Source organism: Notothenia rossii, assembly GCF_949606895.1.
Source record: "Notothenia rossii genome assembly, chromosome: 9".
In the NCBI taxonomy this organism is placed as follows: domain Eukaryota; kingdom Metazoa; phylum Chordata; class Actinopteri; order Perciformes; family Nototheniidae; genus Notothenia; species Notothenia rossii.
The window spans coordinates 55,414,481-55,441,018 of record NC_136907.1 but is presented as its reverse complement, the minus strand read 5'-3'; the positions used below and the strand labels follow the sequence as shown (position 1 = coordinate 55,441,018).

Sequence of the window (26,538 nt, the reverse complement as noted above, 5' to 3'; positions counted from 1 at the left end):
CCTGTCCACAGTGCAAATGGTTTTATTCAACATCATTTTACATTTTGTCCAATAACATTTTTACAGCAAATGCAGCATAATGTACAGTACACCGTATTTACAGATAATATACATGGCAACAGATAAAATACACTTTAGAGATATATTATGTAGATAGAATGAGCAAGGAACGTTTAAATATAAACCACAGTTTTCCAGTTGACTCCTGAGCACTCTAAGTCATCACCACAACACACATTATAAACAAAGATATCTGTTTAGGACAATATACAACAAGTCTGAGGTAATTTCAGGTAGTTCCAGCTTTACAAACACTGGTACAACAAGACCAGGGGTTAAAGTAAACATCAAACTCCAAAATCACTCATACGTGAAATGTGACACTATGACTGCCTTTACATATTAATGTCGAAAAAGTCTTTTTTTGACCTGGGAGGGAGGGAATGACAACTATCATGCAGGGTGTTATTGAAGTCGATAAAATACATGAAACAATATACAGCAGATTGAGCGTCTTTGTGAGGTAGGGTTTTAAATGTAAAGGAATATTTAATCCACAAAATTATCATTTGTATATTAAGTGCTTTCCCCCTTTCACCTTAAATCCTTGAAGAAAACCGTTTTTTTTGCGCACCTATCCAATATTTATTTTTGTATTATCTTTACAAACAAAGGTCTTCTTCAAGAATTCATGGTATCACAGGATAAATATGTATGTACAAATGGTCCTTTAGGGGTTACATATTAGGTAAATGCTGGCATAATAACATGCTGATGTTTAGAGGGTTTATGTAACCATGTTTGGAATCTTAGGTTAGCATTTGCTAATTACTGATATACTCAAAGAAGCTCTGAGGTTGATGAAAATGTCCTTAGTTTTGCAGTTTTAAGCAAACTTTCAGTATAGTAAAGTATAGATGACAATACCAAAAGAAAGGCATTGCCGTGGTTATTACCTTTCAAACAGCTTTGGAGCATAACATATTTCACTAAATAACTAGAAACTCAGACCTGCTGGATATGCTAGTTTAAAGTCGTAAGATCATAAAGTTATTAAGATTCATCCTCTGATGATAAAGTCTGTATACGTCTAACAGATATTTCCATCCGGACCAAAATGTTCAGCCAACTGACCGACAGCCATGCTGCTAGCGTGGCTAAAAAACAGTAAGATAAAATAACAATACCTACTTAATCTCTGACAGCATAGCATAGAGAGCTTACACTCAATGCAATGAAATGAATTGTCCATGCAATTCAGTTAATGGAAGTTAGTGTTGTCACATATTTATTCACAATGTTGTGTATTGTGAACTAATAATGAAACACATCTGGTCCATTAGTCGCAGCAACAGTATAAATAGAAATGAACGTCTGCTGAGCGACTGCACTCAGACAAAACTAAAAGCCTTTGTAATCTGAGATAAATTTCACAAGCGGGAGCTTTACTGTCTCCTCTGGAATGTTATCCGACAGTAATTCTGCAATGTGTATTCCCTGTATAAAACTGTCATACACGGGATAAAAACATCCGATACATTGTTTATGCTATAGATACCTCCTATGTGACTACTGTTCATGACAGCCTGACACTCTCATCCAAGTTGTTACCACGGGTCTCTTGAGCAGCATGGGCCATTAGGTTAAGTGCTTGGAGCCCTCTTGTGTAACACACCCTTTTAATAAACATCTTGTTTTTTATAGGACGCAGCTCATCTCTGCCTCTGTCCAACTATTGCTTAACTTCAGATGGAAAACACTGGCCAAGACCTCCATTTCATTTCCCTTTAATTCACATAGTTGGTGGTCTTTCTCCCTGCAGTATTTGGCATTGTGTTCATCATTAAAGACTTATTCTGAGAATTGATTTTCAACTTGTTAGGAGCCAGTTTGGGTTGCCTTATCGAGTGATCTCAGAGCTATACTTGTTTTAAAACAAATCTGTTAGCGAGAGACTAGCCCATATGTTAATATAAGATACATGAGGGTCAAAGAGGTCAACTACCGGTATCATGAAAGTTAATTCCCGATCAAAGCTATAAGTCTCGCAAATGTAACTTAAGGAGATGAGTTCAGATGCCTTTTCACACTTGCAAAAATAAATCACTTCTCACTTTTTGTTGATAAAGTTACAATGAACAAATATTAGCCTTGGCACAATATTTAATATTAACCTCCAGTAACCAATATGAAGTGCTTGGCAACAGTGCATGTGTGTATAATTAAGTACCCAATGATAGAAACACAGAGACGCTTCAGATAGCAGAGAAGTGCTCCTGACACTCAGACTCCCGACGCATTGTAGGGCTGCATTTGGTCAACATAGTGATCTGGGTGCTGAAGTTGTTGCCGTTGCTGCCTATGGAGGGCTTCTGGTACTTGCTGCCTGTACCCAGGAACCTCTGCAGCATCCATCTGCGCCACTTACGTTTAATCTCCGCCTGTACCTGCAGGAGAAACAAGTGGGTAGAATGCAAACAGGTTGATGAGGTGGAGATTAAGAGTTTAAGGCAAACAGGAGTGGGACTTAACATTAAAATAAGTGACATAAAAGGACTTTAAACATCAAGAGCTGTTTTATGTTTGCATTTACTTACCTCTCCGTTCAGAAAGCAGTACAGAACTGCAACGACGAAACCCTGAGGAAGAGAGAAGAATATAAAACGCACAGCCTGATAACGGCTGTTGTTGAAAAGAAATACCAGAGTGATATTACAGCTGGGGAAACACTCAAAATGCTTGTGTATGAATAATGACGGTAAGATTACGACAAACTTTAGAGTCAGACAGGAGGTTCATCATTTAGATCTCTGGGAAATGTTCCCAGGAGATATCATTCTAGGCTAAAACGGTTATAAATGAGGAATACTTTCCATCGCTATCCATCATTGCCTTTGGCTCTCAGCGCTCATTTTCAATCTAATACCAACTGTAAATCAGCCATCTCATTATTCAAGTGAACAATTTTAAACATTTCGGCTGAATCAGCCATTAACTTGCCTTATTAGACAACACATTTCATCCTGCTATTTTCATGTAACTTTACAGAATGAAAGTATCTCTTCTACTAATCTGGTGTTTTATTTATGACACAACTCTTTACCTCAGACACAACATGGCAACCCAGGCCAGTCAAAAGACAGATAATGTACATAAAATACCATCATTTATCAGTGTTGCTTCTTTCTAACATTTGGAAAGTTGAGATACTGGTACTAACAAATCAACACTTTGTATGTTGTCATGTGACGTTACCTGAAAGGACCCCAGAATAAGATCAAAAACCATCCTAACTTGGTGGTGGATGTGGTCAGGGATGAAGGCAAAAATGATGTAATTTATGCCAAAAAGAGGTATCAACAGCAAAGTGGATTTAGCCAGTCTCCTGAAAAAAGTCACAAAACAAAAAACAGAGGAGGTGAAAAAGAGAAGGCTTGAGTTCCACCTTGTGAAAACCTTTCAATCTGTACTCAAAGCCGGGCTTTTCACTATGCAGGAGGTGTGATTGCTCACCACCTCCAACATAGCAGAAGAAGAAGAATGTATTCAATGTCACCTGATAAGAAATGACTATGATAGAGATTCTGCACTGCATTGAAAACCTACGAGTACTGATTGGATTCCTTTCTTCCGATGTCCGGGCAATTCATTTTCTGTCGCAAGATACGGATAATGCAGATGAAGAGGAAAAAGTTCACCTGCCAAAAGAGTAAAAGACTGATTAATGTGATTGCATTTTGAAGGGCTGCATATGAAATGTTATCCATGGTGACTCACAAGTATGGTAACCAAAATAGGTGTTTTGATGATCCACCATGGGCTGTCGTCAATTATCTCCCAGCATCTGTCAGAAGAGAAAAAGGAGTAAATACAAAATAGTTTGCAAGTTAAATCATAATTTAAAATATAACAAATCCTTTAGCTGTAGTACAAAGGTAGAGAGCAGCAGAAACAATGGGGAAGAGAAAAGGGATTTTTATGTTTTGATGCTAGTTAGCCAAACCATCTTAAGTGTCTAGGTAAACCCAGTATCTTTTAAGAAACAGTTTTCTTTTTTATATATTTTTGTTCATTTGAACTAATAAACTAGTTAAATAACAGAGTCTAAAGTTCATAATACTTAAATAACCTATTTAGATTAGCGTTAACACACCAAACAAACTTGCGTGAATTCATGTTTAGCCAGAGAGGCTGTGGTGCTAATTTAGCTAAGCTAGGCTAGTTATCTTTTAGCAGTTCTGGTACATTTTTAGTACCATGAGGGTCTTCGTTTCCTCATCTTGTTGGATAAAATAAAACATTTCTACAATGTCAACACATTTTTTACTTTCTTTAAAAATATTTTTTTCCTCACAAACTAGCTTAAACATGACATAGCTCTCTAGCTTTAGCATTCAGGTAGAAGTATGTTACACTTTTTTACACACATCTAACAAACACTGAAAAAATATTAAATGGTAAAGCAAATTAAAAGAAAACCTGTCTTGTTTTAAAAAAAATAGATTAGGTAGATGTCACATTTTGGCTTTGTAAGGTAGTGTAGCCATAAAATCCCTCAGCTCTTAGACTTTGTGTCTTGTTGGAGATTGATAGTTCACTACAGAGCTCCACTAAAACCAGCTATTTTTATAATTTTTGAGTGTATAATTATGTTTAAATCAGCTGACATTAACTTGTCAGTCATAAGTAAAGGTAGGCTTACAAGATAAAAGCAAATATGAATGATTGACTCACCCATGATCATTCAAATAAGCCTTTGTAATCACCCATGCTGAGATAAAGATGGTTGGAGCTCCTGCAAATAAGAAATATAAAAATAATATTGTAAGTTATTTCAATATTAAAATAATCTCTACATGATGGAGAGACACTATTAATTATATCCACAATGTTCAAACACCACACTGACTCCACATTACCAAATTTGAAGCTGAGCCTTGAGCATGTAATCTTTTGGATGATTTTATGGATGAAGTAAAATTGTGTTTTGGGTATGCTTATCATTTTTAACCGGACTCATGTGCTCTTAAAAAAGTGAAAGGCTTGTCTCCATTTTCCTGCTGGCAGACACAACATGTTGTGCCTATTGATAGATGCTTTATTGCTGTGATGGGAAAAAACATCAGACATTTTGAGCATGGTTGTTTAACTGTTTCGAAGACACATTGGAACTTCAAGTACGTTTTTTTAAATATGAGAATGTACTGTAGGGCCCATATTTTTCGTAGATGAAAGCTCTAGACATGCTTTTTGATGAATATATGTGTATTTCATATCCTTAGGCCCTATTGCCAAAGCTATCCATTACAAATATAAAAGGTTCAAAGCTCAATTTACTTGATGTCTTACTTTGGGAAGGAATACATTTTATTCACGTGTTACGTCTGCCATAGATACACAAATGAATTAAATTAGCCTTTTTCCTATCAAGAGCATCAAAAGCATCGCAAGACGCGTTAGACTGCAATATAACAGCGGCGTGGCAGCTGCCTGCTGCTGCCCATCTAAAACTGGCAGCAGGAATCATTCATATGCAGATGGAAAGGCAAAGCAGTTTCCTCTGCATGTATAAAACCCCACTTATAAATTAATTTACATATCATCATGTATGTTGTGGCTGTTGTAGTTCAAACAAAACAGACATTCAGGTTGACTGAGGATCCTCTTGAAGGACATTTGATGATTTCTTGCTGCAAATTTGTGCCTGTGTGAGAGATCCGTATTCATCAACATATGGTACAAAGGCTGGTACGTACCCCATCCAATCAGTATGTACCACCAGAAGTACTTCCTCTCAGAGAAGAAGGAAATGGCTAACACAGTGTGGAGATAGAGGCCCTCGACCAGCAGCCAGAAGTAACTCGCCATGACTCCGTACTGGAAGAAGACCACCACTGCTTTGCAGCTCACCTACAGGAGAACCAGGACATTAGCAGCTTATTGCATTACAAGGCAATGTCGATAAATGCAATTTCATTAATATATTCAAATGATGAAGACAAATTAAGGTGCCAGTGGACAAGACACAGAGTATGTTTTTAGGGTATTACTCTAAAATTAGAATTAATGATTCTCTTAGAAGAAAACACTTGTATTAGACTTGGCAAGGCACTCATCAAAAGCAGCAGTGAGGAGACAGTCATTATCCCAATTAATATGAGCATAATATAATTAGACAAAACTCTATAGGGGTGACCTTATGGTTGTGCTGATTATGGTAATTACGGTTGCTACACTGATTAAAACTGAAGTCAAAGTGTATTTGAGATTCATGGTGTTTTTACATTTATATTTATTTTCTATCAAAAGCCACTTGCTGTGTCTTGGTTGGATATTGTTTTTGTGCCGAGGCTGCATATGTGTGATATTACAGATAAAAACAACAGTTAGCTGACAAATCTTAAAGCAAGATTAGGTAACTTTCCTGAAAAAAAGCCACAGAAACGTCATAAAAAAACATTCATGTGGAAGGATTAAACAATAAAACTTAGTATAACAGTAACACATGAAGTTCTTAAGACAGCAAATTAACCCCTTACAGCAAAGGGTTAATTTTAAGACAGCAAATTGACCCTAACCCTAAATTAGCCCATGGTGGTGGTGGGGTTATGGTATGGGCATGTGTATGTTATGGACGACGAACACAGGCCACTCGATTCACAACATTACCCTAACCCTAACCCTAATCCTAACCCTCACACCAGATATTGACTGGTTTTCGGACCCCCCAGACCCCCCCAATAAAGCAAAAATGCACGTTTCAGAGTGGCCTTTTATTGTGGCCAGCCTAAGGCACACCTGTGCAATAATCATGCTGTCTAATCAGCATCTTGATATGCCACACCTGTGAGGTGGGATGGATTATCTCGGCAAAGGAGAAGTGCTCACTATCACAGATTTTTTCAGATTTGTGAACAATATTTGAGAGAAATGGTTATTTTGTGTATATAGAAAATGTTTTAGATCTTTGAGTTAATCTCATAAAAAATGGGAGCAAAAACAAAAGTGTTGCATTTATATTTTTGTTCAGTGTATATGATCGTAAACAATCACCTTACCAATTTATCAAAAAACTACAATTCCCATGAAAATGTACCAACATAGTATTCTAATGTTCTTATTCCTACTCTTCAATTGTAATTTTTGGTTTTGTAGAATTTCTAGATTGTTCTTCACTCTCTGTTGAGTTGAGTTGAAAAAAAATGAACTAATGTATCCAGGACTTATGGGAAATTGTGTCCATTTAGGAAGCTAAAAACCACCGAATCCATACATGTATATACACATTTACTAGAGAACATAAGGTTTTGGGCTTTACGAATTTATGATCCAACAGATGTAAACAATTTTCAGTTTGGCTTCCTATAAATCGATTTTCCCAAGGTGAGTTTTTCTCTTGGTACCGAGTAAACTGATCACGGCGTGTAGTAAGTAAGTAAAGTCCCCTTTACTGTCTTGCTTTCTACTAATGTCTTTTTTTTTTTTTTTTCAGAGGCAGAGGAGAGGGTTAGCAGCTGTGTTTGGACCGGGTGTAGCCTCAAGAGGAAATATCTAAAGTCAGCCATTAACCATCACCACTTCAGCGGTAGTAAAGCAGGTGATTTACGGTGTGCTGATCTAATCCTCTCCGGTAATAAAGTAGTGTATTCAGCTGGACCAAGAGCTGAGAAAACACCACTGACGTTAGGGACTTGATCAATCAAATATAAAAAGCCTTATCATATGAAACTCTTATCCAATATCTAATCTAACTCCCTATCTTAACTCAACACTTATGGCATTTTGATTTTGCTGCAATGGTAATGTTGTAGAGATGGGGCGATTAAAACATGATATGAAACTTTAAATGTGATTTATTGACAAATATCTCTCTAGTTCAGGCTTAACTTCGGCAAACAGGAACTCTCACAACATCCTGCTGGATAGATGAATGAGGAATTGACTCAGGAGTGGAAAAAAATTGGCAAACATTGCTACACCCACAACCACCTGAGCACTTAGGCGTTAAGTAAACTCTGAGACAAAGCGTTAAATGCAGTTTTGCTGAGTGAGTGATTATATACATTGGTTTTTCCTAAACGAAGGAGAGAAACTAACAGCTGGCTACTCGAGCATCAGATAGATGGGGTAACTTGATCAAGTGGCAGGACTTTTGATTATGCCGGGAAGAAAATCAATAAAGTTTACGGCTTTGCTAATAAAATGGACATGTTGGCGAGTGAGAAAGGGTGCGTTCAGTACTCACAGGTGACTGGCAATTATCTGTCTCCCCCACGTCATACAGAACCACGTCCTTGATGAAAACAGCTACAGCTTTCAAAATGAAAGAAACAAACAGGTGCATGTGGATGTAGTTTCTTGTGCAGTGGAGCTTCCTGCAAAAGAGGAAAATACAGTTAGATTCTTTCAATCTAGAGGGGAAAGCAACACCCCTCTGTTCTAAACATTACATAGCCTGAACATTTTCTAAAAAGGTGAGTGTTTATGGCCCCAAAGCACGCAATCTGAAAGAATATAAAGAGAATATCCAGTAGAAGCGTCACAGACTTCAGTTATGGGGCAAACATTCACAGAAACAAGTGTATTTTACCCGAGACAAGTAGTCATTATAAGCACTTAGAATATGGTTGTTGCCTTGTAAAGTGCTCCTACTGTGTCGGTATTCTTTTATTTCAAGCTATATATAATTATCAAGAAAAGCTATCTGTATGTTTCATCCTGTGATGTAATGTAGGATCTAGTTTTCCAGTGAAACATATATTTATCATGCAGAAACAGATGTGAAACAACCTTGACATTCAAATGTAATCAAGTTCAGATGAGGGTTTTCTGCAGAGAAACTGTCACTAATGTAAATTCCTTCTCCTGGGTGTTCTCAAACAAATGCCTTCCTGGTGAACTTATGATTGAGGAGGAATTGTGTAAAACCATCAGGCGAGGCATCCCATCAGGACGGCGCGATGACACACAGCTTCAACCAGCTGCTTCAACACGCTGTCTACAGATGAACATAAACAGCAAACGCTGTACACAACCCATACTGCTCGAGAGTCCAAACCATTTGCATTTTATAACTCAGAGGAGTAAACACTTGCCTTGTTGTTTAGCCCCTAACACACAAACAAACCAAATGCAAAAAAACAGACCGGGTTGTGTTAGCACCAACACACAGCAGCCATTTAAACATATTCTGATATGATCAGTGCTTTGTCATGCAAACATGTACTTTTTCTCAGCAAGCCCAGGGCTGAAGGTCAAAAGGGAATATGAACAACAGCAGTCCATCTAAGTGGTTTGACATTAAGACTGCTTGCAGTTAACCGCTTTGTTTTGAGAAATATTGCAACAGCAGATAATGTCAAATTTGGACTTCTTGTCCCACAGTCACATTACTGTGTGTGAAAAACACTATAAAACCTCTATAAAATGCAGGAAGTATGGTGTGAAATGAGAGATTGGCTGGTTTTTATCGCTCTTAATGATGGAAAAGGTGTTTGATTGTCTTTACACAGGAACATTGAGTAGCATTTTGATGTATCTGCTTACCGAAAGAGACACAGTATGATGATGGCAATCGTCAGACAAATAAGAGACACGCTGTGACCGATGGTGTAACCCACTTTGATAGCGTCGAAGAATTCCCCCTGCAAATACATAAATTCACTTATGATCAGTGAAAACAGTGACACTTAAAGCAGCAGAACATGGGGCTGGAAGACCTTTGTTTTCTTACCGATGTATTATCATCTATAGTGTTGTTGGGATTGTATCCACAGTCCTTTATGTATGAGTCTATGCTGATTGGGGTCCAGCCTTCCTCGGTGCAGGTCTTTGACAGGTTACCTAATGAGCATAAATACAGAAGGAATATTCAATTTTATCTGGCAAAATTACAACTCATCACTCTGGGAGATTCACTGTATTCCAATTAGAATTCATTAGTTATACAAGCGTAATTATAATGTTGTTGCTATGTTTGGGGAGTATGGGCTGTATGAGCCACAAGGCAAAACGTATCCTACATCTACTGACACTTAATTATGTCACACTTAGAGGTATGGGTCTCACTGGAATACTCCCAAATACTAAAAGAAAATGTAGGGGGAGACTGAAGGGATCAGTCGTCCCAAAGGCTCAGACATGCTGGAAAGGTTACCATGTGCATTTGCCTCCATCTGTTACTTAACTGAGTATGTGGCCACACACACACACAAACACACACACACACACACACACACACACACACACACACACACACACACACACACACACACACACACACACACACACACACACACACACACACACACACACACACACACACACACACACACACACACACACACACACACACACACACACACACACACACACACACACACACACGTGTGTACTCTGAAATGCCCGTAGGGTCAGAAGTGAAAGGTCCAAGTGCATTACAGTGACCACAACAGAGGGCACTTTCATCCCAGAGGGGATTAGAGTACAGAAAAGCTTAGAGTAGAATATATAAATTATACTAAAACTATACAGTACAGTAGTATCTACAGTAGTCTACTCAGTAGAGCTCAAATTGAGTGTAGCTCAGTAGAATAGAGCTAGGAAAATTTGAGCTGACAAGAGCTCAGAGTAGATCAGAATAGATCTCAGTAGAGTAAATAAGAGAAGAATAGAGCTCACTAGAGTAGAGCAGACTATAACTCAGTATAATAGATATAGGAATATTAAAGGACAGTTCAGTAAAGTTTGGTACAGTAGAGCTCAGTAGAGTAGAGCTAGGACGATTAGATCAGACTTGAGCTCAGTAGAATAAATCTAGGAAGATTAGAGCAGAGTAGAGTAGAGATCAGTAGAGTAGATCAGAGATAGACAGTCCAGTAGAGGAGAGAAAGGTGAATGATAGTGGAGTAGAGCTTAGTAGAGGAGAGTCTAGTGCTTTAGAGGAATGTACATTTCTGAAGTGGTAGATCCTTGAGGTTGCTAGATTTGCACAGTGAAATACTCAAACTGAAAAAGTTAATAAATAAGTCAAAACATTTGTATATTCCAGTCTTGTATTACCCCCTACATTGCATTGTACCGTTTCCTCTGTAGCCTCAAGCAACAAGAAAATCATAATAATGCTCTTTCTTCTACTCTTTAGGAAATGCACCAGAGTAAAGGAGTAGAGGCTAGAGATTTCCAATATTTTCTAAATATCAAAATGTGTACAATAGGAGTGCATAGTGACTTTTAGAAGATTATGTTTTCAAAACTAACAGGAAGAAGACACTGAGACACTCATCATTAACTAGATTGGCACCTCTTGTTACAGCGTTCATGAAGCATGTCTGATCCTGTCAGCAGTAGTAAGAAGCACAGATTGACGTCTCCTATTCATCTGGAACATTTCCTCATTCTTTCCTGTCGATAAGACAGTGTGTGTGTTGTTGGTGACAAAATAATCCATGCATTGAATGCTACGGTTGAAATATAAATATAGGACATTCCTTACATTTACCTAATATATTGCTGCCCAGCCAATATCAAATCAAGGACGAGTTGGGAAATGAGCAACAATCCAAAGTCTTAGAATGTGTTTGGCATTAAACTATAGTCGGCTCACAAATACCTGAGTGGCGTATTGCAGAGAAGATGGAGGCTTAGCTTCCTCAAACAACATGACAAGACACAAAGGAGATGATAAGCCTGTGCTGTTTCAGCCCATGCCACCACTGGATTTGGCTTGTTTGAGGGATTGCCAGAAGAATGCTTTCATCATCCCCCAAAAACATGACTGCAAGGATTTTCAGCGTCCTGCACCACAACGAGGAGAGCTCAAACAAGTTAATCTCCATGTCATTGCTTTAATTTTGAGGCTTTTTTTTATTTTAATCTTGGCTATTCTCTCGATGTGGTGTAGTCAAATACGTTATCCTTCCTAATTATAACCTGGCAGAAGGTTTATATAAGCCTATATCGATTAGCTTCAGCTCAACAGAGTATTATGGCATATACTGTAGGTGAAACCATTGACAGCCAGCACTCTGTCACTCGTGGGCTTGCAGTGAGGGTGAGTCGCTGTGTTTTTTAAAGAGATGAATGACGGTTTGTTTGTGTTAGACTTACTAGGTAAAGAGTTCATGAGAATGGCAAACTCGATCTCAGCTTAATTTACGACTTGACCCTGAATCTCTGTGGCGCCACTCGTAATACTTGTTTTTTTGTGTGTTAGGATCAAATGTATAGCCGGGGATGTGTCAATAACTTTAGTGTTACGCAGCTGACTGACAGCGCATTCATTGGATAATAAGCTAAATTGATATTTTCTTTTACAAAAGGGCAACATCTTTCAAGGTATACCTCATATTGCTCTCACTTCTCAGGGTTTCAAAACATGTTCCAAATAAAATGAATACACTTTAAAATGCACAGCAGTACACAAACTAGGTTGTCATACTGAGTTCCTGTTACGTTCTCACAGTCATTGACAAAGCACAGAATCCCACACCATTCATCATCATCCTTTCATTAAGTCCTATTTACATGAACTGAGAGTAAACCAGGTTCACCCGCAGAGACCTTCAATGATTTGTTGATGTACTGCATAATTGATATCCTGCACATCGGAGCATCACAGGCCACTTATCATCTCATGTCTGCTTTTGATTCCCTGAACCTTTGGCATGTCAGTGAAATATTCCTGTTCTGCCTTCAACCCCAAAAATCTGGGGATTCCTCATGTGTCCCTTCAGTTTTCCCTGGAGTGCTCTCCTCCCCCGGGTCACACATTCTCCCATCTAGGTAACATCAACTTCCAAGAAATCCTCTCTCTTCTGCACTGAACCTTCACATTCTGATTATAAATCCTCCATCTGAATCCCTCTCATGACATGAATATATCACAGAGATAAATACTTGCAGGAACCCCCTCGGCATGTGTGCAGACTCTGCAGAGGCACTCAGGTGTTCTAAAGCTCTGCAATCAATTATATGGGTTGAATTTGTGAAATTATCCAACAGGTGACATACGCAAAACCTAGGATAGGTGCAGACCTTTTGATCAGCTTTCAGCAGCAGAAACAGATATATTCAATGTCAAGAGATGGGTATGAATCTTAATATTTGTTTTATCCAAAAGCTACTTTTAATGAAACAAAGAAAAAAGTTTTTAATGCACTGATGAATCCTGAGAGTTTGGCCTATAACAATAAAATAATCAATAATTAAAGGATAAATTGATAATGAATTATGATAACAAATTGTTCATATAATGTATTGTTTGCATATTTAACCATAACGTTTTATAGTCTTAATGTAGGTAATAAACTGGAGTAGTGTCATGCTGATATCAATTAGTTGATTTAACCATATTAACCTTTAGTGTCATCCCTTAACATAGTGGTGTAATGGTATAAAATTGAGTTAACATGTAGGCAAAAATATGTATCATTATACATGCAGCCAACAAATTGAGCCATTAGAATTCAATGTTCTGGTCACATGGGAATGTGAGTCCAAACGTAGTTCTCCTTTTAGCTCTGTTGTGGTCTCCAATAACCATTGACAACAAATATCTGACCCTTAGCAACTGAACAACTACATTGTATTAAATGTTATTGTGCCAATTGCTCATTTCTAGCTTTGTCTGTTTTCTGTTTGGTGCTGTACAGGTGGATGGGTAAACCAAAATAATATATAAAAAAAGGCTTAAAAAGGCAAAAAAGCTCCATAGAGTTGAATGACCACAGACTGAATGACTGCTTTATTCCCTGGGTCGTCTTCACCTCAACAAATACATTGTACACATATCTATCTATCTATCTGAAATGAACAATTTGTACAGTTTAGAAAATAACTATGTTTTTATGAGCTAATTTCAAGCTCCTTTGACTTCAATAAAGCTACATTTCTCAAGGCACCAAGTTGAAATTGAGGGCTCTCTGCCAGCAAAATACTAATAAAGAATCCTCGTCTCTTACAGAGCAATTACACTGAGTCGAGTCAATGTGCTAATTAATGGCAGAGCTATACGAGAAACTCTGTACAAACAGTACACACAGCAATTCAGCCAATAAACCCTCTTGAGAGTGTTTCCCTTATACAGTACATAATTGCTACTGGATCTACTTCCCCGAGAGGCTTCTTACACATTAAAGCAGGAGAGATAAACAAAATGTGTCTTTGATGCATGCATGGTGCTGGGAAGTTGTTTGTTTGTGACATTCATTTTTAGTTAGCATTGTTCTGGTGATATATGAAGTGGGGTGTAAGGACAGGTAGAAACAACAGGTGAACATGGACCAGAAGGACATTATGAGAATGAGTCACAAAACAATTGAATACAGCTACTGTTTGGCTGGGGAAATGTGCTACTACTCATTACTGGGTTATTTGGCACCCAGCCCTATTTGTCTATCATAATTATAGTAAGGTAGTCATATTAACCAATATCAAAGAAGACATATCTATATGATTATGTTTCAAGACTTTGTACTGTTTAGGAAGATATCATCACATATTATTTTGTCTAAGTTTTAGTACAGAAACAGGTTCAGAAAACGATAGGATTGGATAAAATATTACATACAAGTACAGCTGGAAATGACCAGATGATGTGAACTGAATAAATTGTTGGCCATGAAACCAAAATAATAAGCTAAAAGAAAAAAAAACATTTCACAGAGTTGGGAGGGAACTGCAGAGTTGAGTGTTAATCTCTGTGAGTGTCACTACAACGGACCCCTTTTTTACACACTACACATATTTAGTATTTTGAGACTTTGTTAATATAAAACTGTTGATTACAGCAGCTTTAACTAATCTTGATATGTCACTGTCCATTTATGTTAATGACCATATGTGTGTTACTATGTCCATATATTGTCTTGGATGGTCATGAGACCACTGACTGATGCGTGACGGCTGCACTGTCTATCTATTTCAAAAGACCCCAAACAGCTGAGTGATTACAGGCAAAAACATCTTTCTATATATTGACTCCCTTGACTTCCCTATCTTTTTTTTTAATGTCACACACAGGCACATTACACAGCTTATTTGAGGAGTTTCTTACGTGTGGGAACGTCGCTGGAGAAGTAGAAGAGATATTTGGGGCAAGGGATGGTGACCACCTCATCAAGATCGGCGCTGGGCCAGCAGGTGATCTTGTCCCATATCCCTCTGCAACCTGATCAAGACACCAAAAAAGGCATATTAGTGAATGTCAAACATTGGAACTTCAAATGCAACAACTTTTTTTTCACAGTATGAACTGTCGAGAGGTGATTCCAGTGACAAACAGCAGGTGAAGGCGGAGCCCCATAGTTCCCATGGCAGCCGAACTGTGTTGGCCAAAGTCAGCTGTCCTGGGTCCATAACACCTGGATTAACACCCCTGCCGCCATGACTTATGAAACAGCTCCCTGTCCTTCGTTACACACTGTTATTTAAATTCAACATGTTTGGTCTTGGGATGCAGAATCAGGTCACTGCACTTTTGCATCCACACCTGCTCCTCCACTGCATGTTCACCCAGAGGATTTGATAGAATATATAAAATGATATCAAACTAAAAAAACATAATGAGTGTTTAATGACTTTTTCATTGTGTGAAAGTAAACAGAGTCTCTTGATACATGCAGTAAGACTAAAAACTAACAACTAAGTGTCTTTGGTAAATGGAGGTAATGGAGGCTCAAGATATGATTATTTCCCTGTAGAACATAATTGAGTGTGGCGTGCTGTGACGATGAAACACACCACTTAGCAGTCTGTAATGACAACTTCATCAACCAATTTTTCTTAAAGGAATACTTCAACACTTCACAAAATGATCATTTCTGTGCCAATTACTCATCCCCTGGTACCTTGAATTCTCGAAGAACATTGTGTTTTTCTCAAAAGCCTAAATGGTGAACAAAAATGGGGAAAACTCTTGATGACTAGAGTAAATGGGGGGCAATTAAACAACAGAACAACTATATCAAAATATCCTTTTACACACTTTCATGCAACTCGTGCTGTAAAATCCAATAACATTGATATCTTACATAGATACCTGAGTAGTATGAGTAGCCTGCCTGAACATTTGTGACACTGTTTATGTGGAAGTGTTTTTTGTGAAAATGCATGTCTTCCGGAAGTAGTGATCATCTGACTAGATAAGTGAGACTAAGTTTACACTGAACGAGTTGTGTGAGAGTTTGTAAAACAATGTTTAGGTATAGTTTTGCTCTTAAACACAGCCCTCATTTAATCCAATTCCTCAACACTATTCTCTGTTTTAGATATTTCTCTAACCTTGACATGTATGGAAAGTGTAAGGGGAAATGTAGAAAGTTTAATTTAATATGTAAGCAAGGCACATGTGACAAGAGGCTGGCATTAGGTTTAAAACAGTGTTCAGTCATGCGATGTGTTATGTAAAGCCAGGGGGAGGTTTGAAAAGCTTTTGTTGACTTTAGAGCTTGTCGTGTCACTTCGATCAAAAATACTTGTGGATTGAGTAGATTGAGCAGAAAAAGTGCAGGAAGGACAATAAAGATATTGTCCAACACACTCAAAAATAACTACATACCTGTTGTTTTGTTCTCAATTTTAGCCTCACACAGGTCCCTCTCTTTGTCTATCTCGCTCACCATGTCACACATCTGACTCTGCACGGAAAACACCTGCAAAGAGAACATTTGACACATGTTTTCTGTTCATATATCATTGGCTACGTTGACATGTAATGTGTCTTTTGGATCATTCGTCTATTAGTGAAGCCTGCAAGAGTTATGCAGCATGTTCTCGCTCAACATGTCAATGCAAACACGTCCTGTTGTCTCCGCCGGGGTCTTTCTGAGATGAGCTGACCGGGGCGACCATTAATCTCTCCGTCCGGCACTTGGCAGACACAAAATCAATCTTTGGACTGTAATTCAACCATCAGATTCCTTAGATTTGCATGTGCGGTTTTGGAAGACCAGGAGGGAATCTTGTAGCCAGTTCAACATGAATCTGAACCCATGAGAGTTTATCATCTCGGAAAATATGCAAACCCTCTGCAGGACCCAGATATGTATTGCTTCCACTTAGATGGATGAGTCTTCGCACTTTGGGCATTAATCAGACTGGTACTATGTGGCTATTGTTAGCCATATGACTCCAGGGTCTCCCCCCCCCCACACACACAAGGTGACTTCCCCTTTTAAGTTATGATTCATTTTGCTCCTAAGGGTACGCTGCGCTACTTCAGCCACAGTACGGCCCGTACACACACAGGCATGAAAAAAATCTTGATGCTGGGCGTGTCTGAAGCTTGGCGATTCGTTGCGAGCAACGCGACCAACAACCAATCACATGAATCTCCCGCCCCCGACATACAAAGCAATAGCAATGTTAAAACGAAGTAAACTGGATATAAACTCCTCAAACAGCCGAAAACCTACCAGTTTCACCCACTGTCTCTGCCACCTCCCTTCATGCCTGGTTCCTCGGGTTTGTATCCCGGTAAATAGTCTGGTCGTAAAGAACCGGGTGATTTGCTACCGTAACTTCTCATCTGGAATATGAGGAAATGAACTGCGGTCTGGCTCTCCCAGTTTGCACGCGGTTTAATTGGCTAGCGCTTGTACTGGCGGGATTTGCATAAACGGGATTTGATTGGCTGATGCCAGTTTAGTTGAACATAGAGAGGCGAAGTCCTGCCCATCTACTTCCGACCCATGGGACCCCGGAAGCGGAAAATTATACATTGACGTCAATGGAGAGAGAAAAGTCATCTTTCGATCCCGTTTGAATTGTGCCACGAATGACACATATGATGTTTGTCAAATTAAAAGAACATTTTGCAAGTCAAAAAAATAAAAATGTGTCGTAAAACTGTGAAGTTACACATTTTTTTGTGTGAAACCGCTCAGTGAACTACAGGTCTCTGGTCTCGCACAATACACGTCATCATCACAAAGATGGCCGTCACGTTAGCAAATTTCACCTGTTTCTTTCAGAATGAGGCGAAAAAGTATAAAACGAGGTGAAACCACTACAAGTCTGGGCATGTTGAGAGCTGTACATACACGAAAGTGGAGTTAGTCGGTTCTGTAAGAGCCAGCATGCGGGACCGGCTTTACAAGGTTTCAGTGAGTAATATGAGTGCAATGTTTAAGGTTAATGTCAGCTAGCTAACATTAGCTAACAAGGTACACTAACGTGTTTTGTTTTAGCAACTAGTTTTCTCCTTAAGAACTTCGTGGTCTCTGTGTATGCTGTGGATAACATTAGTGTCCACAAGAACAAGATACACTCCCGTGTTTTGTTTTAGTTGCTCTTCAGATTGAAGCGGCCAGTTTTATATCGACTATATGTGTGATCTCCTTTTTACATCTCGTTGTGTCATTTGAGTTTATTTGCTGTGTGTAGATTCAAGGATTTTGGTTATGCAAACTTGTCACTTGCCTTCACTGCCAGAAGGGTGGCAGTGAAGGCAGAGGGTCTCGACGGACCAGACCCGGGCGACAGAAGCTGGCTTTGGGGACGTGGAACGTCACCTCTCTGGGGGGGAAGGAGTCGGAGCTTGTGCGGGAGGTGGAGCGTTACCAGTTGGATCTGGTTGGGCTCACCTCTACGCACAGCGTCGGCTCTGGAACCTTACTTCTGGATAGGGGTTGGACTCTATTCTTCTCCGGAGTTGCTCAAGGTGTGAGGCGCCGGGCGGGTGTGGGGATACTCACAAGTCCCCGGTTGGGTGCTTCGTTGTTGGAGTCTACCCCAGTGGACGAGAGGGTTGCCTCCCTACGCCTGCGGGTTATGGGGGGGAAAACTCTGACTGTTGTGTGTGCTTATGCACCCAACAGCAGTTCAGAGTATACGGCCTTCTTGGAGACCCTGGAAAGAGTCCTGTATGGGGCTCCTGAAGGGGACTCTTTAATCTTGCTGGGAGACTTCAACGCACATGTGGGCAATGATGGAGACACTTTGAGGGGAGTGATTGGGAGGAACGGCCCCCCTGATCTGAACCGGAGTGGTGGTTTGTTACTGGACTTCTGTGCTAGTCATGGATTGGCCATAACAAACACCATGTTCGAACATAAGGATGCTCATAAGTGTACGTGGTACCAGAGCACCCTAGGCAGAAGGTCCATGATCGATTTTGTTATCGTATCATCGGACCTGAGGCCGTATGTTTTGGACACTCGGGTAAAGAGAGGGGCGGAGTTGTCAACTGATCACCATCTGGTGGTGAGTTGGGTCGAGTGGCGGGGGAAGCCTCTGGATAGACCTGGTAAGCCCAAACGTGTAGTTCGGGTGAACTGGGAACGTCTGGAGGAGGCCCAAGTTCAGGAGGCCTTCAACTCACACCTCCGGCGGAGCTTTTCGGGCATTCCTGTGGAGGTTGGGGACATTGAACCAGAGTGGTCGGTGTTCAAAGCCTCTATTGCCGAAGCCGCGGCAGGGAGCTGTGGTCTCAAGGTCCTAGGTGCCTCAAGGGGCGGTAACCCTCGAACCTCCTGGTTGACACCGGTGGTCAGGGAAGCCGTCCGACTGAAGAAGGAGGCCTTCAGGGATTTGTTATCCCGGGGGACTCACGAGGCAGTTGCAAGGTACCGACAGGCCCGAAGGGCAGCAGCCTCAGCCGTGGCCGAGGCAAAGCAGCGGGTGTGGGAGAAGTTCGGAGAAGACATGGAAAAGGACTTTCGGGCGGCACCAAAGTTGTTCTGGAAAACTGTCCGACACCTCAGGAGGGGGAAGCAGGGAACCATCCAAGCTGTGTACAGTAAGGATGGGACGTTGTTGACCTCAACTGATGGAGTGTTAGGGCGTTGGAAGGAGCACTTTGAGGAACTCCTGAACCCGACAACTCCGCCCTCTATGTTAGAGGCAGAGCTGGAGTATGACGGGGGATCGACACCAATCTCCCGGGGGGAGGTCACTGAGGTCGTCAAACAACTTCACAGTGGCAAAGCCACGGGGGTGGATGAGATCCGCCCAGAAATGCTGAAGGCTCTGGGTGTTGAGGGACTGTCATGGTTGACACGTCTCATCAACGTTGCGTGGAAGTCGGAAACAGTACCGAAGGAGTGGCAGACCGGGGTGGTGGTTCCCCTTTTCAAAAAGGGGGATCAGAGGGTGTGTGCCAATTACAGAGGCATCACACTACTCAGCCTCCCCGGGACAGTTTACTCTAAGGTACTCGAAAGGAGGGTCAGGCCGATTGTCGAACCTCAGATTGAGGAGGAACAATGCGGATTCCGTCCTGGTCGTGGAACGACGGATCAGCTTTTTACTCTCGCAAGGATCCTGGAGGGGGCCTGGGAGTACGCTCATCCAGTCTACATGTGTTTTGTAGACTTGGAGAAGGCGTATGACCGGGTTCCCAGGGAGTCACTGTGGGAGGTGCTGCGGGAGTATGGGGTGAGGGGGTCTCTACTCAGGGCCATCCAATCTCTGTACTCCCAAAGCGAGAGCTGTGTCCGGGTCCTCGGCAGTAAGTCGGACCCATTTCAGGTGAGGGTTGGCCTCCGCCAGGGCTGCGCTTTGTCACTAATCCTGTTTGTAATATACATGGATCGGATTTCGAGGCGTAGTCGTGGGGGAGGGGGTCTGCAGTTCGGTGGACTAAGGATTGCACCACTGCTTTTTGCAGATGATGTGGTTCTGATGGCTTCATCGGTCTGCGACCTTCAGCACTCACTGGATCGGTTCGCAACCGAGTGTGAAGCGGCTGGGATGAGGATCAGCACCTCCAAATCTGAGGCCATGGTTCTCAGCAGGAAACCGATGGACTGTCCACTCCAAGTAGGGAATGAGTCCTTACCCCAAGTGAAGGAGTTCAAGTATCTCAGGGTCTTGTTCTCGAGTGAGGGAACAATGGAGCGTGAGATGGGTCGGAGAATCGGAGCAGCGGGAGCGGTACTGCAGTCTCTTTACCGCACCGTTGTGACGAAAAGGGAGCTGAGCCAGAAGGCAAAGCTCTCTGTCTACCGGGCCATTTTCGTTCCTACCTTCACCTATGGTCATGAAGGATGGGTCATGACCGAAAGAACGAGATCGCGGGTACAAGCGGCCGAGATGGGTTTTCTCCGCAGGGTGGCTGGTGTCTCCCTTAGGGATAAGGTGAGAAGTTCGGTCATCCGGGAGGGACTCGGAGTTGAACCGCTCCTCCTTCGCGTCGAAAGGAGCCAGTTGAGGTGGTTCGGGCACCTAGTTAGGATGTCACCTGGGCGCCTCCCTAGGGAGGTGTTCCAGGCACGTCCAGCTGGGAAGAGACCAAGGGGTAGACCTAGAACCAGATGGAGGGATTATATCTCTTCTCTGGCCTGGGAGCGCCTTGGGATCCCCCAGTCAGAGCTGGTTGATGTGGCCAGGGAAAAGAAAGTTTGGGGCTCTCTGCTGGAACTGCTACCTCCACGACCCGACCACGGATAAGCGGGAGAAGATGGATGGAACTTGTCACCTTTCGGCGAAATTCGCCGTTTTGAATCAAAAATAGGTTGTTTGTGTGATTCATGTAGATCTGCAATAAAATATTTTGGGGTATGGGAGGGGGTTCTGGGACCCGGATTAATGTGCGGCCGCGAGCTTTTTTAATATATTGTAATGAAGCGCGAGCTGTGTGCTCGAGTCTTCCTGCCTGTCGGCTCTGCTCATGATGTATAATAAGGCTCTGCTGCTCGGCGATGATGGTCTAGCTTCAGCAGCTACATTACCTACGGTGCGTTCGTCAATATTAACTGTGTGGTTCGGAGTCACTGTGGCACAGAATGGACCGCTGGTGAACAGCTGTTAGAACGGGCCGTTCAGGTGTTCAGAGCAGAGCTCCCTTTCGGAGCAGCAGAGCGTGATGTGCACTGAAAAGGTTTTTTTTTCCGTCGCAATATTATCGTTGAGCTAGCTAACTAGCATACATTGTCACTATCTGCTAACGTTAGCTTTAGCCTTCGTTTTCTAATCCTTTTTTTCATAGGCTATAAGCAGAGGTGGTATAAGGATATATCTTGTACTTGATTAAAAGTAGAAGTACTCAGTTCTTGTACTTGAGTAAAAGTAGAAGTACTCAGATCTTGTACTTGAGTAAAAGTAGAAGTACTCAGATCGTGTAGGCTACTTGAGTAAAAGTAGAAGTATCAGATTGTAGGAATACTCTGTTACAGTAAAAGTCCTGCATTCCAAATGTTCCTTAAGTAAAAGTAGAAAAGTATTATTATCAAAATATAGTGAAAGTAGCGACAGTAAAAGTAGTCATTTTGCAGATTGGAAAATTGTGCCCAATTATAGTACTTGTTGAGTTTATGAACTTAGTTACTTTACACCAGTGGCTATAAAGATAGAAAGACTAAGCCTTGCAAAGAGGCATGAAAATGAATTCAATCAAAATGCTCAACAGTGCTGCCAAAATTATAAACTGACTGCTACACAATTAAAATAAATGCTTTTATATATTTCTATTAGATGTGACTCTTTGGCGTTTCTGTTCATATTAACACTGCTGCTTTAGTTGTTCTGACTGCTAAAATCCTCTGTTATTCCTAATTTTAAAGCCGATATTATGTGGGGTCGGGGGGCTCGGATCCTTGTCACCTTTTTCATACCTGATGAGTTTGCCTCCCTGTTGTCAATTTGTTTGGTTATCTAGGCACAGCTGTGTGTGACTCCCTCTGGTACACTGGTATGTGTTTTCCTAATGTAGAGAGCTTTGATTAATTAATAAACTACACACTGAGTCTAGATCCTGACCAAATCCTTTTTTGTTGATCAAATGTTTTTCAAAAATGTATTGTATATTATATAACAGCTGCACATCACAGACCGGAGTCTCTGCTACTGTGGACTACGAAGGAGGCGATCATCATCCCCATCCCCAAAGACCCTGCATGGCATGGAAATCTCCTCCTCCTGGAACAATTCTACACCCAGCATATGCTCCCTGTGTTGGCCAGTAGAGAGGAGGACATTTAAATAAACATACTCTTAACACCCTCGGACTCTGCGTTGTGTTTCGTATGTGTGATGGGGTGTTATGCAGAGGGGAGGAAAACAGGACACAGCAGATTGGGATTGTGGTGGAGATGCTGAGCAGTTATTTAATTGTTGCATGTAATTATTATTATACTGCGTGCTTCTTAGTTATTCCATCTTTTGCTGTAACATGGATCTGTATGTAACTCTATATTTACTTGTTATCTACCACACTTCCTTCTACATCATACACCATCATTATACATGATGGTGTATATAGGATATATATATATATATATTTGTATACATATCTGTAAATTGTAAAATTTGATTTTTCGTATTTGGGATTTCTCTTTTGTCCACTCAAATACACTTGGCCCTTTCTCTTTTCCATGTGGAAAATGGCAGCTGCATATTCTGTTTATCTCATCTGGCTCCATGTCTGCTCGTCTACAATGAGACAATTATATAATTAATTACTAATAATCATTTAAACCTGTTATTACCAATATTTCACAAATTCTTCATGTAAACTTAAGAGCACAGCTGTATGTTGAGTATGTCAGCTTTGCTTGGTTCATCTTACTGGGGGGCAGCTACATGGATGTCGGTGCAGTCCACAATCATTTTGCAGTTGAAGGCAGAATGAATTTATTATTGACTCAGAATGAAGCACAACTTCATGTCATACAATACATTGACTTTATTGGATGGAGCTGGGAAGAGAGAAGAATAAAGAAAACAGATCAACTTTATTATCGGATATTAAAAATTCAATTTCAAAACAAGTTGCCGCTCCTACAGTTTTCTAGTATGTAAAGATGATTTCACATGACCAATTCAAAATATCACACTCAATACATGTGTGTCTCTGGGGGGTGCATTGTGCCTTTGATGTATATAAATAATATACCATAACCAAATACTATTACGTACAGTGGAAATCAGGTTGCCAGAGCAGGTCAGTCCAGTGTGCATGTTCCTCAGGGTCTCAGCAGTTACAGGTGAGGTAAAGAAAATAAAAGAGAAAAAGGTCAGTAACAACACTTTAAAGTAACAACACTGAATAATTATCTCTTTTAATAATTTTCTCTCAGAAATCACTCAACTACTGTCTTTCCAACAAGCAGATTGACTCACTCTCACTATCATCACAATGAAACACGTCCAGAAGAATGTCATGCAAAGCTGCCTGCCTTCCTTCCTTCGACTCTCCCTGAACTGCCTGATCTTTTAATGTTCAATGTTAACCATTTGTGCAGATAACATTAATTACAAAAGATCGCTGATGTGAATGTGGCGTTAGCCTACCTCCCGCCCCCTTAGCACCTGGTGGAGGTGGAGGGGGCGATTGGCTACTCTTCAAATGTTTCACAAAATACTTACCATCATGACTACTCTTACTATTTAACATTTTGGTTTACTTCATGTTAAGGCTAATACAAATGACAAGGCTAAGTAATGTAATGTAATGCTAACTAACATGCTTGCTACTAGCTAGGTATAGCTAACTTGACTATGTTCCATGCAAAACATGTATATTACCTGATATGTTTGGTCCAACGACTCCTGGTTCTTTCATCAGACGGGAAGCGATAGAATGAGCAAGTGGTATGATCACTTTTGTGATTACAACCTGGTACAAGCACACAGGCATCTTGTAAAAGTGAATTTATTGGAGCAATCTCTTATATTTATTGGAGGGAATAAATCAGTCTTCTTCTTCTTCTTCTTTGCTTTAATTGCGAGATCTTCTTCTTCTTTGCTTTAATTGCGAGATCTTCTTTGCTTTGCGAGTCGCAACCAGTCTTGGAGCATTATCGCCTATGACATCACTTACGCGACCCAGAATGCATTTGGGATTTGTAGTCTTTCTAGTTGCGTATTTTTCATAGTCTTATATTTCAACAGTTTTACAAGAAACTGTGCAAAAATTATTGTCAGTGATGGATCAGCGCAGCCTTAAGCAATGCAAATTGAAGAATCAGGAGAACACTTCTTGCACTCCATCATTATGATCATCATTTTAACTTCCCAGCCAGCAAAGACAGCCCATCTATTGTACTGTTCTTCAATTTGTGAGGCACTGACACAGTCTGAGTGTGTACAAATACAGATGTTAAAAGCTATTATAAGGGCTATGACCCCTAACTGACTTCCAGCATGAATCATACATTCTTCTTCACAGGAGGCGGTTAGGGATAAGGAAGCTGGAGACCAGAGAGTACCGAGGAAGTCCTTTTGACTTCTTCTGGTTATTTGACCTAACCTTATAATAAAGAAAAAACATCAGCTATGGACATGAAAACACATGAATGTCACTGAAAACAGTTGCAGTAGGATCTGTTTTGGAACGGCCATTTAAATGCTGCATGTTTTGCCTGAGGAGATTGACATGCAGAAAAGAAGCTGAACCCGGAGTGATTGGAGCCGAAGACATTCTTAATAAAAACAAAAGAAGAAATAAACATAAAAAAACACATCAAGTTTAAATATAAGGCTATTGATTCTAAAATATGCTTTATAACAAAAGCAAGTATGACGAAACCTTCCTATTGAGGCTAAGTGTTTTCGTGATTCTAGTTTCTATACTCGACTAAAGAAAATATGAATCGACTAACACTGTGACACATTTTTGTTTAATTTAATCCACATCGTATCCACTAAGAAGTATGCAAAAATAACTACTTTCAAATATTGTGTTTACTAAAGTTGAGATCATTTTTGTGGAATAAGTAATTTAGCATTACAAAAAAAACATGGAACAAAAAGACCGTTTATTCCTAACTAACTAAATGCTTAGCAGCTTCCCTCCTCGCGTATTTGACCGGTAAATGACTCAAGCTTCCCATTAGGACAAATTAGTGCGCCCTGCATCCAAAACCATGGTGTAAAAAGCTTGGTTTAATTGGTTTAATATAAAGTACTTACCGGTACCAGCAACATGAAGGAGAGAATGAAGAACATGCTGTGCGAAACTGACACTAACATATCCTTTAGAGAAGTTGAAGCTTTAAAAATGAAAGAATGTTGATAGTAAAAAAACAAAAACTCGTATAAGATTGGTTGAAGTGGTGATAGTCCTCCGCAGGTTGTGAGCTTTATATATACAGTCTATGGTTTTGAGGGTTTCGCTGCTCCGCTCCTGAACGCCTCCTCTTCCTCCCTTTCGAGCTTCACCTTCACCAACCAAGTAACCAATGAGAGATCATCAGTGAACGTCAGCAGGGCGTAAAATCAAAGCTGAAAATAAACCGTAAATTCAAATGAAGACCGGACTGACCCTTTGTTTTATATTGTATAGCCTATTGGTATTATGACACTGAAATCTAGTTTATAATCTGACTGCCTGCATGGTGTGTTTTATTGCATAACCCTGTAAACAGTTTATTCATGTTGCCTGAGTTTCTGAAATAACATTAGTGTTGTTTAGTGTCTATTTAGTTACCTTACAGCACGTAAGTACATTTACTCAAGTATTGTGGGTTGGTCAAATACAATCTGAGGTACTTCTGCTTTAAAACCTTTTGCATTTTTTATTTTATTTTATCATTTAGATGCACATATTGAACAATTGACTGCTTCAAATGTAGTTAACACACAACTCTTAAATATTAA

General features: G+C 40.4%; 2 protein-coding genes across 2 annotated transcripts in view; both read right to left on the bottom strand.

Annotated features, from left to right (window-relative positions):
• LOC307018584 (CTD small phosphatase-like protein) overlaps positions 1-26,538 on the bottom strand; it is a 125,927-nt gene that overhangs the window by 36,942 nt on the left and 62,447 nt on the right. The window lies entirely within an intron of this gene.
• LOC307018161 (vasoactive intestinal polypeptide receptor-like) lies at positions 7-25,925 on the bottom strand. Its single transcript, XM_079648285.1, has 13 exons — positions 25,852-25,925; positions 16,559-16,652; positions 15,056-15,169; positions 9,734-9,843; positions 9,547-9,644; positions 8,246-8,375; positions 5,757-5,910; positions 4,735-4,795; positions 3,778-3,844; positions 3,607-3,698; positions 3,256-3,385; positions 2,598-2,639; positions 7-2,447 (listed from the first exon to the last, which is right to left on the bottom strand). The coding sequence occupies exons 1-13, from the start codon at positions 25,909-25,911 to the stop codon at positions 2,256-2,258; spliced, it is 1,344 nt and encodes a 447-aa protein (XP_079504411.1). The 5' UTR covers positions 25,912-25,925; the 3' UTR covers positions 7-2,255.

Excerpts from the sequence above, each read along its gene's own strand:
- LOC307018161 (XM_079648285.1), bottom strand. The coding sequence starts at position 25,911 with ATGTTAGTGTCAGTTTCGCACAGCATGTTCTTCATTCTCTCCTTCATG. Across the intron at positions 16,653-25,851 it reads CCTTCATGTTGCTGGTACCG|GTGTTTTCCGTGCAGAGTCA; the intron begins GTAAGTACTTTA and ends TTCTCTTTGCAG. Across the intron at positions 3,386-3,606 it reads AAGGAATCCAATCAGTACTC|GAGACTGGCTAAATCCACTT; the intron begins GTAGGTTTTCAA and ends GACTTTTTTCAG.